Genomic DNA, 15422 nt, shown 5'->3' with positions numbered 1-15422 from the left:
TCTGATACATATAGACCCAAACCACTTCATCGGAATCTTAAACAAGCAGAAAATCGATGTACTTTAGTTTTCCCATCAACATAAAACACTCATTCAGGATCATGCAAACGTAATCTATCTAGTGCCATCGTTTTGCTTTGAGCTCAAGTATGCAGCTGAACTGACGGAAATATATTAAAGTGTAATTGATCATAGGATGAACTGGTCAGCATTTAACTGGGGAAGTATCATATAGGCAGATATCTACTGCCTGGTCGAAGATAATTAGCAGCATAGCCAAGGCAGTAATACACCACAAGTACTTTTTAACCTTTGACTAACTTCATTGAAATGTGTACTAGTATATATCTCCTCGTCCTTTGTTAGTGGCAGTGCTCCGAGCTTTACCACAACACAATATCATCTGAAGTTAGAGATTAAAAGGTTTGTTTTACCAAAATCAAACCCCTTTTTATCGAACAGTGTTGGAAAACCAGAGGTCAAGAGTCTATGAGCGACGACGTGCACAGGATTCTTGGAATGCACTACAAACATGTACTAAAAATGAAACCAAAGAAAAATTTCAAGCTAAAGCTACCCTAAATGGAAAAACCCTAATCTTCACACTAAGCAAAATTTTCTCAGAACCAGTAAGCACGAGTCTGAATGCTAATTGGACATCTGTTATTGCTTGTACTTCTTTTTCATTGTAAAACACAATGCAGGTCCCATGGATTCAAGAGAAAAAAAAAAAGGGAATATGTTGCAAATTAAAGCCTAATTAATTACCCTATCTGCATCCCTTTAGCAACAAGGCAAGATTGTCGGATTAGATTTAGATATGCTACAAGGCCTTGAAATTAGATAGAAAGTATTATATCATTCCTGTTAGCTGTGGAAACAATTTGCCTGAAGTTGGTTGGGAAATCGTGCAACTTGCCCTAATGCTAAATTTCTTCCTTATTTTTCTTTTTAATCAAACTACCACAATGAAATGTTCGAGAACATTTGATCACGTCCACCTTAACTCGTAAGTAACTTAAAATTAAAAACATAATTGAAGCGGATATTATACGCATCAAAAACACTTATTTAAATTATTATAATGTGAAATTTTTTGTGCTGTAATCTAGAATTAATATTTTAATATATTACAATGTGTATATCTCATTTATAATATCACAATTATTAAAACTGCTATTATTATGAGATATGAAGTAATTTTAAATGATTTGGTCATTAGTATCAATCATTTTTTATGCAAATGTAATTTCATTTTCACATTCTCAACTAGATTGAACTATTTTTGTTGCTCTATTATAGCGTAAATATAGGATTGAACCCTAAAAAAATTTTTAATTTTCTGTGCATAAAGATAATAATTTTTATGTATTCTAATAAATTGATTAAAATTTTTTGCGTATATATGAAATTTCTAGTGAGATTATGTAACACCTAAAATGTGGCTGAAATATCTTTCATTAGTTCATCATTTGGTATGACTTGAAGACTGATATGTTGTACTAGGCCTTTGAAGTACAACCTTTCTCTTGGAGGAATTAATAAAGTTGTTGGTCAAGGATGCAAAGCAAGAAAAGTTTAGTAGTTAAGTAAAAGAGTTAGTAATTGTTACAGAAGCAAGCGAGCAAGCTGCTCCACATCCTGGAATGTTAAGTGTTGTCAGTGTCCACGATTTCAAAGAAAAGCTTGTGGCGACCGGAGACCCTGAAATCTTAGAAACCCTATCTCCATCACACATGGCCGCACCCCACCCTCCCATCTCTTATCTCTTTTCTCATGGTATCTATCTTCTATCTGTACACCTCTTTGTAATAAAAGAAAAAAAGGAAGAAAATCTAAGTTATATCATCCAATGGCCAGCGGAAGTCCACGATGTGACGCTGCCAATATTTAGTTAGCACTAGATAGATCATCAGAATCTAAATGTAGACAAATTAGAAGAATCAAAGGAACACTGATGCTTTGATACTCTCCTTTGATTTTTAGTATATACAGGACTATATGTCCTTATCCCAGCTTTGTCTCATTAGGAAATGTAGAACTTTAATTAAAGCCCGAATAGGAATCACTGAATTGGATGGAATGGTACCTATAGGATCCTGTGAGATAATTAGTTGGACGGTATTTGTTTGAGAAGATATGCTTAAGTTTAAGTAATTAGATTGCAGCATCAAAAAACCACCTTGGTTGAATAGCAATGAAGCTCTTTCTCTAAATAAAGTGTGAAAAATAGATAAGAAATGGGGTTAATGGCTCTTCCACTTATGTCCACATTGGTGTAACAGATCATTATCCTCTTTTTAAAAAATTAATTCATTATAGGTCAAATGAAAGTTAAACCCACTCTAATACTACTTTACCACTCGATTATTAATCTCTCTCCAATAAATTAACTTGATAAAATATGTAACCATAATGTTTATAAGCTTTTCAAGATCTCTTATGCACTTGCGTTAGTATTTCCATATTTCATTTAACGATCATGTTTAGACAATTATTAACCAACTAAGAAAACAATTTTCTACATCAATAGTTAAAGTAGTAGCTTTAAAGTATGAAAAATAATATATATATATATATATATATATATATATATATCTAGTTTATTATATTCGCTTTTCAACTTTACTTGTATAATCACAACCATCCATCAATTATAAATTTGATTAAATATGATAAAACAAAAAAAAATAAATACATTTTGTGAGTATGCATTGACTAAATGAAACAAACCCTATACATATTCCAATGTTAAAAATTGATGTATTTCTCTCAAATTAAAAACAATACATCATTATTCTTGCTTGACAAAAAATCAATCTAAGAGCCCCTGGTTTGAACAAGTTGCAACGCCTTGGCCCTCCTTCTTTTACAATAAAGAAAAATCAGAAAGGAAATTAAATTCTTGTTCCCAAACAAGTACTAGGCTTAGCCCAGTGAGGGGACACTATAAAAGAGGATGAAGACAAAGGCAAAAGAATGGGAGTGTGGATAAAACGTGTGTTCCACCGGCCAATCAGAATCCAGAAAACAAAATCACAAATCCTCTCACCGTCTGCCTCGCCTAATCCCTTCGCCCAATCCCCTGTTTCAAAGGTTAACTCTAATTTCCTCACATTTCCTTTTTCATTTTTTCCCAAACACAAAACTTGACTTTGGACCGTGTTTCTGGTTCCTTGGTCAATTATTTCATACGGACCAAACCAACCTGACCCCTTTCCTTCCCCTCCCTTCCCTGAGTCCCTCCCTTCCCCTTTGTTTTTTCAACCAAACATACCTAATCAAACCACACGCCTTCCCCTTTTCTTTACAGGAAAAACCCATTTAAGCTCACGCTCTATTTCTCCCGTTAATTTGGGTTTTTATCTTTTGAGGGGAGGGGGGTTTAGATCGTGAGCTTTTCAGTTTTACAAAGCCATGGCCGTTTCTTCGACTTTTTCCGGTGCTAAATTGGAGAGTTTGTTGGTGAATTCTTGTTCATCGTCTTCGGCTTCTTCATTGCGGGCTTATTTTCCTTGTCAGCAGCAAATGAAGGCCTTTTATAAGCCTAATCGTGGAAGGAAAGGTACGGTTCAGAGGGGTGGAGGAGTTAGATGTGAAGTTGCTCAATCCCAGGCCGCTTTGGACGGCGAAAAAATTGATCCTTCTAAGGCTTCTGCACTCTCCGCTCTTGAACAGCTCAAGACCTCCGCCGCTGACAGTACGTTTATCGTTAATTTCTGCAAAATTGTTCTTCTTCTTCTTCTTCTTCTTTTTACCCTTCACTCGTTTTGGCTGAATTTCGTGTTATTCAGTTTTAGATTTGATTGCAAAACTGTTATATGATGAATGCAGCTGCTTAATGTCATTTGACTGAAATGCTTCAATATTTTTGAAGCACACCTGTTTGACTTGTTCATAATCTTTAGATACTTAAAGCAACAACTAACTGGGAATGTTAATTCAGACCAAAAAAAAACCCCATAAAATACATTATTAGATTCTTGTGTTCGGTATATTTGTATAGTTTTATTCTGTACGAGATGACAAAAAAAAAAGGCGTGTAGTTTGTACCTGCTACGTGTAGGATTGCTTGCTTTTGCTTCTATTAGTTGATCCCTGGGAAATCAAACTTTGAGCTATGCCTTGAATAATAGAAGCTATTCCTTACTTAATATGTAACCTTGGAATTGTATGATCAAAACCATCATCAATTTCTCCCATCTAATGGTGTAATAACAGCTAGTTCCTGAAGTTTTTGTTTTGAAGAAGAGGAAGAAGATGTCTCCGTGATCGGACTCCTAAAACCGATAGTTGCTTGCATAGGGTTCCCTACATTGTGCTCATGATTATATCGGCATAATTTTGGGCCTTTAATGTCTGGAACCTTCTCAATTTTAAGCAATGAACATTTAGATAAGACACTCCTTCATGTTAAATTTCGAATTCATATTATTAGAGGCCTACAATTTTTGCTGAAACATGTTATTTCTAATGAGAATACCTTTTTTGGCAGTTTATCTTTGGATCAATTTCAAATCCGTGATAATAACTGACAAGTTGGTTTCAGGAATTTCAATTAAATCTACAATGTATAATACTTTTTGTAAAATATACATGTTAATTTTCCTGTTTCAACTGTTTTACTGAAAATCTTGCAATTGGTCCATGCCAGGATATACAAAGGAAAGGAGCAGCATTGTGGTCATAGGGCTTAGTGTTCACACTGCACCTGTGGAGATGCGTGAGAAACTTGCCATTCCAGAAGCAGAATGGCCACGAGCTATCGGGGAGTTATGTGGTTTGAATCATATAGAAGAGGCTGCTGTTCTTAGCACCTGCAACAGGATGGAAATATATGTTGTGGCTCTCTCCCAGCATCGTGGAGTCAAAGAAGTAACTGAGTGGATGTCAAAGGTACATTATTCTTCAGACTCTATAGTCTTGTGATATTTAACGCTGTAAAATTTGTTTCATGAATTAATTTTATGTGAGAACTTTGAATCTGGCAGTAGTTGTTTAATTAAGTACAATTTGGTTGCAGACTAGTGGCATCCCAGTTTCAGAGATTTGTGAGCACCGGTTTTTGTTGTACAACAAGGATGCTACACAGCACCTCTTTGAGGTATCTGCTGGTCTTGACTCTCTTGTTCTTGGAGAAGGTCAAATTCTTGCACAAGTTAAACAAGTTGTCAAAGTTGGGCAAGGAGTTGTTGGCTTTGGAAGGAACATTAGCGGGCTGTTCAAGCATGCGATTACTGTTGGGAAACGGGTCAGAACAGAGACTAACATTGCTGCTGGGGCTGTTTCAGTTAGCTCTGCTGCAGTTGAACTGGCTTTGATGAAGCTTCCTGAGCCCTCACATGCTACTGCTCGAATGTTGGTTATTGGAGCAGGAAAGATGGGAAAGCTTGTGATCAAGCACTTGGTAGCAAAAGGATGCACCAAGATGTTGGTTGTTAACAGAAGTGAGGAGAAAGTTGCAGCAATGCGTGAGGAGATGAAAGGTGTTGAGATTATTTACAGACCCCTTACAGACATGCTGGCTTGTGCAGCTGAAGCTGATGTGGTCTTCACCAGTACAGCATCAGAAACCCCATTGTTTTTAAAAGAGCATGTCAAGGATCTCCCCCCTGTCAGTTCTGAAGTTGGTGGTTTGAGGCTCTTCATTGATATCTCTGTTCCGCGGAACGTGGGATCATGTGTCACAGATGTTGAAGGTGCACGAGTTTACAATGTTGATGACCTTAAGGAGGTTGTAGCTGCTAATAAAGAGGACCGACTACGTAAAGCAATGGAAGCTCAGGCCATTATTACAGAGGAATCAAAACAGTTTGAAGCATGGAGGGATTCACTGGAGACCGTTCCCACCATTAAAAAGTTGAGAGCCTATGCAGAGAGAATTAGAGCTGCAGAGTTAGAGAAATGCTTATCAAAGATGGGTGAAGATATCCCAAAGAAAACAAGGAGGGTTGTGGACGATCTCAGTCGTGGTATTGTGAATAAACTTCTCCATGGCCCAATGCAGCACCTGAGATGTGATGGTAGTGACAGTCGTACTCTGAATGAGACCCTTGAGAACATGCATGCACTTAACAGAATGTTCGACCTTGAGTCAGACATATCTCTTTTTGAACAGAAAATTCGAGCCAAGGTAGAACAAAGCCAAAAGTAAGCGTCAAAATGGAATCTCACACTACAATCAATTACACTTCCTCAATCAAATAAGAGGAAAACTTCCTCACCTTGTCATGAGTATTGGTCTGCTGTAATCGAGTGACTAATCAATTTTAGGTCCTGCGGGGCAAATTTCAATTCCTTAATTGGTGTAAGACACCCTTGCTTCTCTCATTTGGCTTCACGTTCCTCCATTATGTTTATTAGTGGTCTTTCGGCTTTGTAAGGTGCAGTATGAGGTGAGCTTGATCCGTGTACTGATTCTTCTGTAGAAAATTTATGATATCTATGGGGACAATATTAATCATTGTAATTAATTTACTAATTATTTTAATATAGAGCTAGACTTTTCTGTAAATGCATTGTATTGGGCTTTTTCTTATATTTGTTAAGTGAAAATTGGTAATATCAAATTAATATTTTATAGATGTATGCTTTGGCTGTCTGGAATACCTGGCTGTACTAGTTGGCTGTAGTTTGTAAAGATTTAATATAACTGAGTTGTGTGATTGCCAGAGTATAATTCCTAAATAAGTTAATATTGGGCTTTATAAGGGAAACCCATCAATGCAAATTATTAGGTTAAGGGTACTCAAATATTTGACTCATTAGTTGATGTATAATCTCTTGTTTAAAGAGTAAAATTTAAATCTCTTTTCTCTTAATTAAAAAAAAATCATTAAGCTAGGAAGATTGTAAAGAAGGCATAATCAAACTTAAATTAAAAAAAAAAACCTTAGTTCTTGTTGTTCATCATTATAGGTTAGTGGGAGAATGGGAGCCTTTATTTCGGGACAGGAATGGAAGTTGAATTTTGGGCTACACCAATCTAATTGCATATATGAGCTGTGGGCTTATAGGAATGGAACTTAAATGCACTTCTCCATGAGTGTAGCTGATTTACTACTTTCAGGTCCATAAGACAAATGAACAACTAGGGGCAGGTACAAACAGGTGCCTCCATGGCGGACAATTCTGTGATCACGGAATTTCCTATAGCTTGTACTCTGATGTTAGTATTGGTTCCAAGGTAACACGCCACATTTTCTGTAGCTCCCTACTCTCCGAACTTTTTTCATTCTTTCTTTCTCAACAAAACAAATGGAAGAAGACACAGAAAATCAGGGGTGTCCCCTGTTTCTAACATGTCTCGTGGCTGCAATTCGATAACACAGGGAGCCACATTGAGAAACAGTAAGACTCCAAAAGGAATCCCAACTGTACATTTGAGAGACTAAGGTCCCTGAAAACCACATAGTTTCATCAAATATCAGGTAAGAGATCACACATAATTATGGTTAAAAGTCCCTGGCAGCATTATTCACCAATAATTCGGATAGAGGCGTTACAATAGGACCATTATTTTTGTCATTTTGGCATGAAGTGATATATCGCAAGGACAAACCAGCTATGGCTTGGAATCCAAGGACAACCGAGTGAAAATGAGAAGACGTGCAGGTTTTTGTGAAGACCGGTTGCCCCCGTCTGTCAATATAAACTGCAAATTTTGGGTCCATGATGTTGTTTATTCCTTGTCAATAAGATAAGAATTGTTCTTTATTTTTAGGTGCCTAAATAACACTAATTGCGCAGCTAAGAGACTTGCAAGCTACGGCACCTTGCGAGTGAGGACCAGGCCATATGGATTTAATTCCCATGGGTTCTATCAATCAGTTTGAAACGAATGCAATGCCCCCAGTTGTCAACTTTAGTTAACAATTCTTGTTATGCTGTAAAATGCAACTCCCTGTCCCTAGCTTTTCTGATTTGTTAAAAGGTGTTGAGCTTTGAGAGCTTATAGGAAGGAAAGGGCTAAAAGAGGGGCCATCTTCATCATAATTCCTTAATATTGGATTATGATTGCAAGTAGATTTTTAGCCTCTCGCTGTTAAATCTTTTCAAATTAGGAGTTTGGAACTTTCCTGCAAAGAATCTTTAGGAACTTGGGGAGTTGCAAAGGGGGTCCCAAGAACGAAAACATGAACATCTTTTTGGGTCCCAACTCCCTTCCCTCTCTCCCCCCCTCTCAAAGGTCTGGAAAAGAGCAGGTTGCCTTTGAACAACAGTGACGCGAGTAAACTACAGCTCTTTAATGGGCTCTCCATTCAAAGCTATGCAGCCTAAGCTTGCATCTTAACATCTTCATAGAAAAGAAAAACCCAATTTTTCTTAGTTCTAGATTTCAACAAAATCACAATTCTCTTGAAGCACACGAAGAGGAGGAGAAAAAAGAACCAAATGTACTTTTAACAATAACAAGCAACAACCATGTTCCAAAAGCGAAGCAAGCGTGGACCTTCCTCGGCTCCCCTGCATGTGGATAACCGGTGAAGCCTCTTTTAACATGGTGCTATCTGAGTACTACTTCTGCTAACCAAGGAAAAAAGGTTGAAGATGGCCCCCACTGATGGTCACATTATGACATCTACATCTGTGCCTGTACGCTGTCCGATCTGTTGGCAGCTAAATCTCCACCGTTGGCTGGGTTGTTGGAGTTTCTGATCTGGCGATGCGGTGGGGCCGTGCACTGGGCAGTGAACCAGGCAGAGACAGAGGGTAGCTGTTCAAGGACAGATCAGAGAGAGCTGTAAACAACATTACTACTGCAAGAGAGGAGCTCAAAATAGCCCTGCCCTCAATTGCCAGAATCAATGGACAGAAAACCTCACGGTGGGAGATTGTGATTGATTCGACTCTATAGATAACCCATTGCGGTATTGCCGTTGCCCTTTGCCCATTGCCGTCCACCCTTCCTTCAGGTAATGTTTTCATAAGTTGAACTTGCTGCCATTGGTCCTTTTCAGGGGTATCAATGAATAGAATGCCCTACGAAACGATTGGTCTCGAAATACAAACACCCTTAAACATCATTAGGATACTCAAAGTTACGAAAACGCAAAGGGGAAATCATAATTTGCTCCATTTTGGTATTTGAAATTTTCATATATCAAAAAAGAAAAATAATGGGTGATAGCAGAAAGCAACATGGTAATGTGGGGGCTGAAGGGGAAGCCCATCATCTTTGTCGCAAAGTCTATATATATATATATATATATATTTAAAAAAAGGTGTAGATTTATCATAATTCAGAAATTCAAAAGCAGAATCAGTAATAACCATAGAGAATATAATAACAAGAAAATGATTCATTGATCATTATCATTTCCAAGTCCTAGCTACCCCAATCATTTCTACACCATCTCCTGCTCCTACCCTTTTTTTCTTTTTTAACTTGACCATCAACTTATCCGAAACCCCCCAAAGGGATAACATTATAAACTATATAAGTAAATAAAGAAAAAAGATAAAGCATTAATATCCCACTTGCCAAATAAAAAGAAACCCAATTACCCTAGCATTTACAACATCGTAAGATGATGATGAATCATTAAAAATCCCTACAGTACAGACACAAACTTTTTCCTTTTTTTTTTTCCTGCACATAAGATAATGGGAATGGGGATTATATTTCAAGGGAAAAAAGAAAAAGAGAGACAAAATACAAAAGTTTTTTTTCTTTTTTAAAGCAACCCAACCAATCAAATTCTTGAATTTTAGTTTATAGTCCATAGCAGAAAGGCCCGCGCCGTCTGCTACCAGCTTTTTTCCATTCTATTACAACCTTAATCCCTCATTTTTCTCCATTTTTTTATAAAAATAAAATTTTTCAAAAATAAAACTAGAATCTGGCATTTTCGAAGCCGTGTAGATCGCTGACTCTATTCAACGACTTCTTCATGATGGCTACCTTGGCCAACTTCTCAGCCGCTCTCCAAGCCGATGACGGTGTAAGTGGCTCCCCGTTCTCATCCATCACCACCATCGTCGCCTCCCTTTCTCTCTCCCTCTCGTTCACCCTCCGGCGTTGGATCTCCATCATCTGCTGTTTCCTCCAATGCAATTCCGCCAGCTCAGTTTCTAACCCTCTTACGTACTCCTCAGCCGACAAAGAATTCGACTGCATCAACAAGGCTCGAGCCGAAGCCAACAAATGGTGAGCGCTTGTCAAGTCGTTATTGCACTCGATCAACCTCCTCGCTTCGGCGATGGCTCGAGTTGTGATAAAAAAGAATCTCAAGCGTTCGATTTTGGGAGCCGATGATCGAACGGCATGAGGCCTTGGTACGAGAAGCGCTTGGTCTCTCCCGTATACAACTTCTTGCGAAGCAGGGTCCTTGTAAAGACAGCGAACACACATCACATGGTGGGACCCAACCGCCGATGTCGGAACTTTCAATTCCACTAGTAACTCCCTTTCTTCCTCGGCGTACAAATCGCCAAGCCGCACCGAGCTGGAGGTTAAGACAGAAGGTCTTCCATTACAAGAATAAACAGCTGTGATTTCAGCTGGGGCTGAGTCAGATACGAAGCTGAGCTGGATTCTTAAATCTTGTACCACAACACTTAGTAAACCACCAACGCATTTCGCGAACGCATCCTCAGCCGGCTCATGACTGTAACCGCCACTTTGCCCGAACCCGAACGCGTGAACCGGTATTTCTATGTGAGCGAAACGAGTGGACGACACGTGGCCTGAATGATGCCGTTGATTAGAAGCATTGGATTGGACTCGTTCATCCTGGCCGTCGGATAATAACATAATGCTAGCAACTGGATTTCTCTCCCTCCGATCCTCGAGCACTTTCGTAGCTTTTCTCAACGCCTCTCCAACGCTGGTTCCTTGACCGCAGACGAGCCGGTCAATAATGCGCCGAGCAGCTCGTTGACCCTGAGCCGTCATTCTCCGCAAAGGCAATAACCTTTTTGTACTAGCCGAGAAGGCCACAATTGATAACCGATCAGCCGAGCCGAGCGAGGAAAGCACTAAACGCATGGCGCGCTTCAACATCTGGAGTTTAGCACCGGTCATGCTTCCGCTCACATCAAGAACCGTAACCAAATCGATAGGCGCACGATGGGAAGGGTCCAAATGTGACGCAGTATTGCCACTATTCCACGAAGAAGCTTGTACTTTAGCGGGGAGAGGCGGTGGGGCCTTGATTTTTAAAGCCACGGCGTAAGTTTCGTATCCACGGCCCACTGAAACGACCGCCGTTTCAGGAGATAGTCCGACCTGGACATTCCTCAAATCACGCCCGTTGAACGGGAGTACGTCATCAGATTTGACGGCCGATGAAGGGTTGGGATTGACGAAGAATCCTTGGAACTCCTCGACGTCGTCGTCTTCTTCTTGTTCAATGTTTTCATCAGCTTCTGGAATGGGAATGAAGCGGCCACCGGCGGTTGGGGAAACCAATGGTTCATCGTCATCGTAGGACCTTAAATCAGATGGTTTAGGTTTGGGTTTGGGTTTTGGTTTTGGTTGTGTTTGGTTGACAATTCTTGGTGAATAAGATTCGATGATTTTTTTCTCTTCGATTCTTGGTGTGGTGCTTTCAATTAAAACGGTGTCATTTTGAGGAGGGGTTTGGTTCTTGTGAATGGAGAGAAGAGGAACATCCTTCCAGGTGGTATTGCAAACGGGGCAAACGAGGGAATCATGTTTACGAACATGAGCAGCTATGCATGGAAAATGAAAGGAGTGTGCACATTCCGCTGTGTAAATGGCTGTTCCTTGACCTGTCTTCACGCTGTTCAAACAGATTCCACAACTACTCTGCCAAATTCAAAGAAAAATAAAAACTTTAGTCCAAAAAAGCCAACAAAGATTCAAAATTTAACTACATTTTGAACGTTGGAATTCATAATTGTGTTATTACTTACTCTAAACTTGAAACTGTTTCTGAAAAGTGAGAGCTTGAGTGGGGAACGAGGAGAGGAAGGATTTGAGGAGAGAATTGGTTTCGGACTTTTAGTGGCTGATTTAGGGGTGGTTTTGCATTGGAGAGTGGGGCTTTCTTTTGTGGAAGGTGGTTCGACAGTAGTGCGGCAACGGAGACTCGGGTGAGAAACTGGTTGAGATTGAAAACGGGGAGTAGAAGGGTTACTTCCACCTTTAAAAAAGCTTAACTTGGCACAACTTCTGGGGCTGGGACTTGGACTTGGACTTGGACTTTGTTGTTGCTGCTTGTCTAAGACAGTGGTTTCAGGTTCTCTAGGGATTGTAGTGCAAAAGGCTCTTCTCCAACCAGTACCCATTTTTCAGTGTCACCCAAAGAAAAAAGGTAAAGAGTTTAAGCTTAGAAGAACCAACAAAGTAAGTAACACACACTCTCCTTTTTCCTTCCTTTTTTTTTTCTTACTGCTGCTTTTTCGTTTCTCGCTGCTCTTTTATCTGTATCTAACTCCACCTTTGTTTTATCTTTTTCGATGAGATGAAGAAAAAGAAAAGGAAAAAGGGTTTTGTTTTGATCGATCTGAGGTTGCGACAGAAGACAAAAGGGTAGGATCAAAGCTTAACGATACGAGCATGGGATCAAATGCGGGAAAAAGCAAAGAGACAAACCAGTGGGATTTATGATACAAAAAACCCAGCTGTTCCTTTACCCTTTTCTATTTCTTTTTTTGCTCTCTCTTTCTTTCTAATTTCTATATCGATAGCCCCAAAAAGATCTCTGCAACTAAAAAGGCTTGAGATCTACTGCTCCTTTTCTCTCTCTCTCTCCCTTTGCCCTTTCTCTATTTGCGAAATCCAGAGATGAGCTTTTCTTCCACTGAATATTTATATTCATTGGAAATGGTAACTTAAAGGAATTTTAACCTGTTTAACCGGCACGTGTTGGTTGATTTTTCACGTCACCGGTCAACGATCAGCCTCTCCTTTCCCTCCCTCCTCCCTTCTGTCTCCACCACGTTATCCCCACCGACCTGTTAAAAGCCTCATCATCCCACCATGCCTTTCATGCTCCATGCACTTTGTATATACCCCCCTTCACGCGCTACTTCACCGCGTGCACATGAATGACAGTTCTGAGTGTGGAAGCTGTAGTCTTCACTTCCAACGTGCTCCTCACTCCCGTCTCTCGCGAGTATTGTTATCAGATTTGAAATTCTCGGGGTTTCTCTGTTATTGATGCATGATTCATATACGGTAGGTGTCAGGAGATATTATCTTATGCAATGTTACGCATCTCATCATACTGTTGATTAGGGTTCTTATTCTACTAATCTTAGCCGTCGATTAGGTTGAATCATTCAGCGATGATGATGATGATGGTGATCCCAACAACTTCCACGTCATCATTGAACCAAAGGTTGTTGGTATTGGAAATTAGTGTAGTACTAAAAGTTTTCATGCATTTTAGTAGGAACCTAGGATGGCAGGCTATACCGATTAAATTTTGCTAATAAAAGTAAGAAGCTTGATGTCAACGAAGAGGCCTTTGCCAATGCCAAATCTTGGAGTATTAATTACCGTATCACTGTAAATGAAAGGGAGAGGGGCTCAGACACCCACCTGTTGGGTCCTGTTGTAGGGGGGAAGGGTGTGGGTGTCAGTGGTTCGGAGACCACCACATTGAAGGTCCACCTTGGCCCTTGGGGTGGGGGTGAGGAGGGGTTTGAGTCTCGGTCTCGGTCTCGGACTATGTTTTGCGGAGTCAAATTGGATGTTTCACCAACAACAACGGTATTGGGGGGCCAATGTTTTAGATGATCAGTTTACCCAATTCAACAGCCCTAGAAAATCAGTTTTGTCGGATGATGAAGACGCCAGTGATTAGATAGCTCTGCGTTTAAATTCATAGAGATTAGTAGCTTGACTTAAATTTCATTAAAAAATTTTTAAAAAGATTAATGGTGCATTAGCGTTATTAGGCTCTCTTGAATTAAATTTGCAATCCCTATAATTTGGTGTTTATGACTAACCATCTGAATCCCTTTTCTATACGATTAGCTTTCTAATATATTTGATTCTTATAATCAAAGTTTATGGCTTAATTTGATTCCAATTATTTGAACTCTTAGAATTTAATTTCTTTCATTTGAAGTTTGAACAGCCCTGGGTTAACCTTTTTATTTATTTTTCTTCTTTAATATTGTTTGGAATCGAGACCGAAAGATCATGTCTTCATTCTTTTTCACTTACTCCAACCATGAATTTGAAAATGAACCCAAAATTTTTCATGCATTTATTTTGATTACAGAACAACAGCATGAATCACGTGAATGCATACTCTCTCCTCCTTATATACCCCAAAACCATGCCAACTTTGCTATTACTGCTCTCTAAACGTCCATGAATCACATGAGATGCATACTACTTCATGAAAATTAATTTCTAATTAAATTTTAACGATTTTAAATTGAGTAAAAAAAATATAAAATAAATTTAACTTGTAAATTTATTTAAAATTAGAAGTACCAAATTATGATAAAAATAATAAATATCTCTATACTCTACTACTTAATTAATATTTTTAATAAAATAAAGAAGACGATCGATCCTTCCAAATAAAAAACAGTAAAATGTGGAATTAAAAACTCTGATAATAAATGAGTTATCGAAGTTAGCAAAGCAAACGCAACCCCAAAAAGAATTGAATCACGGATTTGGTACCTTCCCAAAAACAGCATCACCCTCACAGAGTAAAACACTTGAAACTTACTATTTTTTTTTTTGGGTTTTGACATGCTGGAAGGAAGTGAATGAGTGAATGCGATATCAAACAGTCAATAATCCCGACACTCACGTGGGGACCCCTTCCCCTTTCCCCATTTCTCTTTAGGTCTAAATTTAACGCCGTTACGTAAAGCTTTTAACCCTGTCGCCGCTGACGTTCCTTCGCTCGTAGCCTCATAGCCGTAGGAAACCCAAGACAAAGAAAGAGAAGCGACTGCTATGGCCTCTGTGCCTCAACCCAGAGGTGTTGTCAAATGTCAACTCCTTCCGGGAATAAAGTATGATACTCCCCAATCTTACCCTAATCATTATTTTTTTAATTATTAGTTTTAATCATTTTTTAATCTAGGTTAGGCGAAGTAAAGCCACTTTTTTTAATTTCTTTGACTGCCTTCGTGTTCTTCTAGACCAAGCACTGCCGTGTGGTGATCGACTACAAAAACTGAGAAGAAACATTGGTTGCAGCTACTAGGGGCTAGTACTTTTAGTGATGTTCAACCAAATTTTGTTTCTAGTGCTTATGTTTTGGGAGACAACACTCAACTTCTAACCAAGTTTTTACTGCCATGCGTAGAGAATGAGAACCCAATAAATGCATGCAGCATTTCAGTTATATAAAAAAGAATGGTATAGTAGGCTATTAATTAACTTTGGGTATTGTGGACATTCCAAATTTGGGTAGGAATCTGTCTTAACAAACAAGTAAGAAGTAACTTGTTTTTTTTTTGTTTGTGTAAAAAGGGTT

The 15422-nt window shown here is 39.0% G+C and overlaps 2 protein-coding genes across 2 annotated transcripts; one reads left to right on the top strand and one right to left on the bottom strand.

Annotated features, from left to right (window-relative positions):
• Positions 1-3275: 3275 nt before the first annotated feature.
• Positions 3276-6514, top strand: LOC18591872 (glutamyl-tRNA reductase 1, chloroplastic). Its single transcript, XM_018126150.2, has 3 exons — positions 3276-3700; positions 4655-4896; positions 5024-6514. Exons 1-3 carry the CDS (start codon positions 3418-3420, stop codon positions 6152-6154), a joined length of 1656 nt encoding a protein of 551 aa, XP_017981639.1. The 5' UTR covers positions 3276-3417; the 3' UTR covers positions 6155-6514.
• A 2770-nt stretch (positions 6515-9284) lies between these two features.
• Positions 9285-12888, bottom strand: LOC18591870 (Zinc finger (C3HC4-type RING finger) family protein). Its single transcript, XM_007018278.3, has 2 exons — positions 11881-12888; positions 9285-11773 (listed from the first exon to the last, which is right to left on the bottom strand). The coding sequence occupies exons 1-2, from the start codon at positions 12253-12255 to the stop codon at positions 9836-9838; spliced, it is 2313 nt and encodes a 770-aa protein (XP_007018340.2). The 5' UTR covers positions 12256-12888; the 3' UTR covers positions 9285-9835.
• Positions 12889-15422: the final 2534 nt, after the last annotated feature.

This window comes from Theobroma cacao, chromosome 8 (assembly GCF_053813885.1).
Source record: "Theobroma cacao isolate CCN51 chromosome 8, ASM5381388v1, whole genome shotgun sequence".
Taxonomy (NCBI): Eukaryota; Viridiplantae; Streptophyta; class Magnoliopsida; order Malvales; family Malvaceae; genus Theobroma; species Theobroma cacao.
This window is presented reverse-complemented; position numbering and strand designations above follow the sequence as displayed.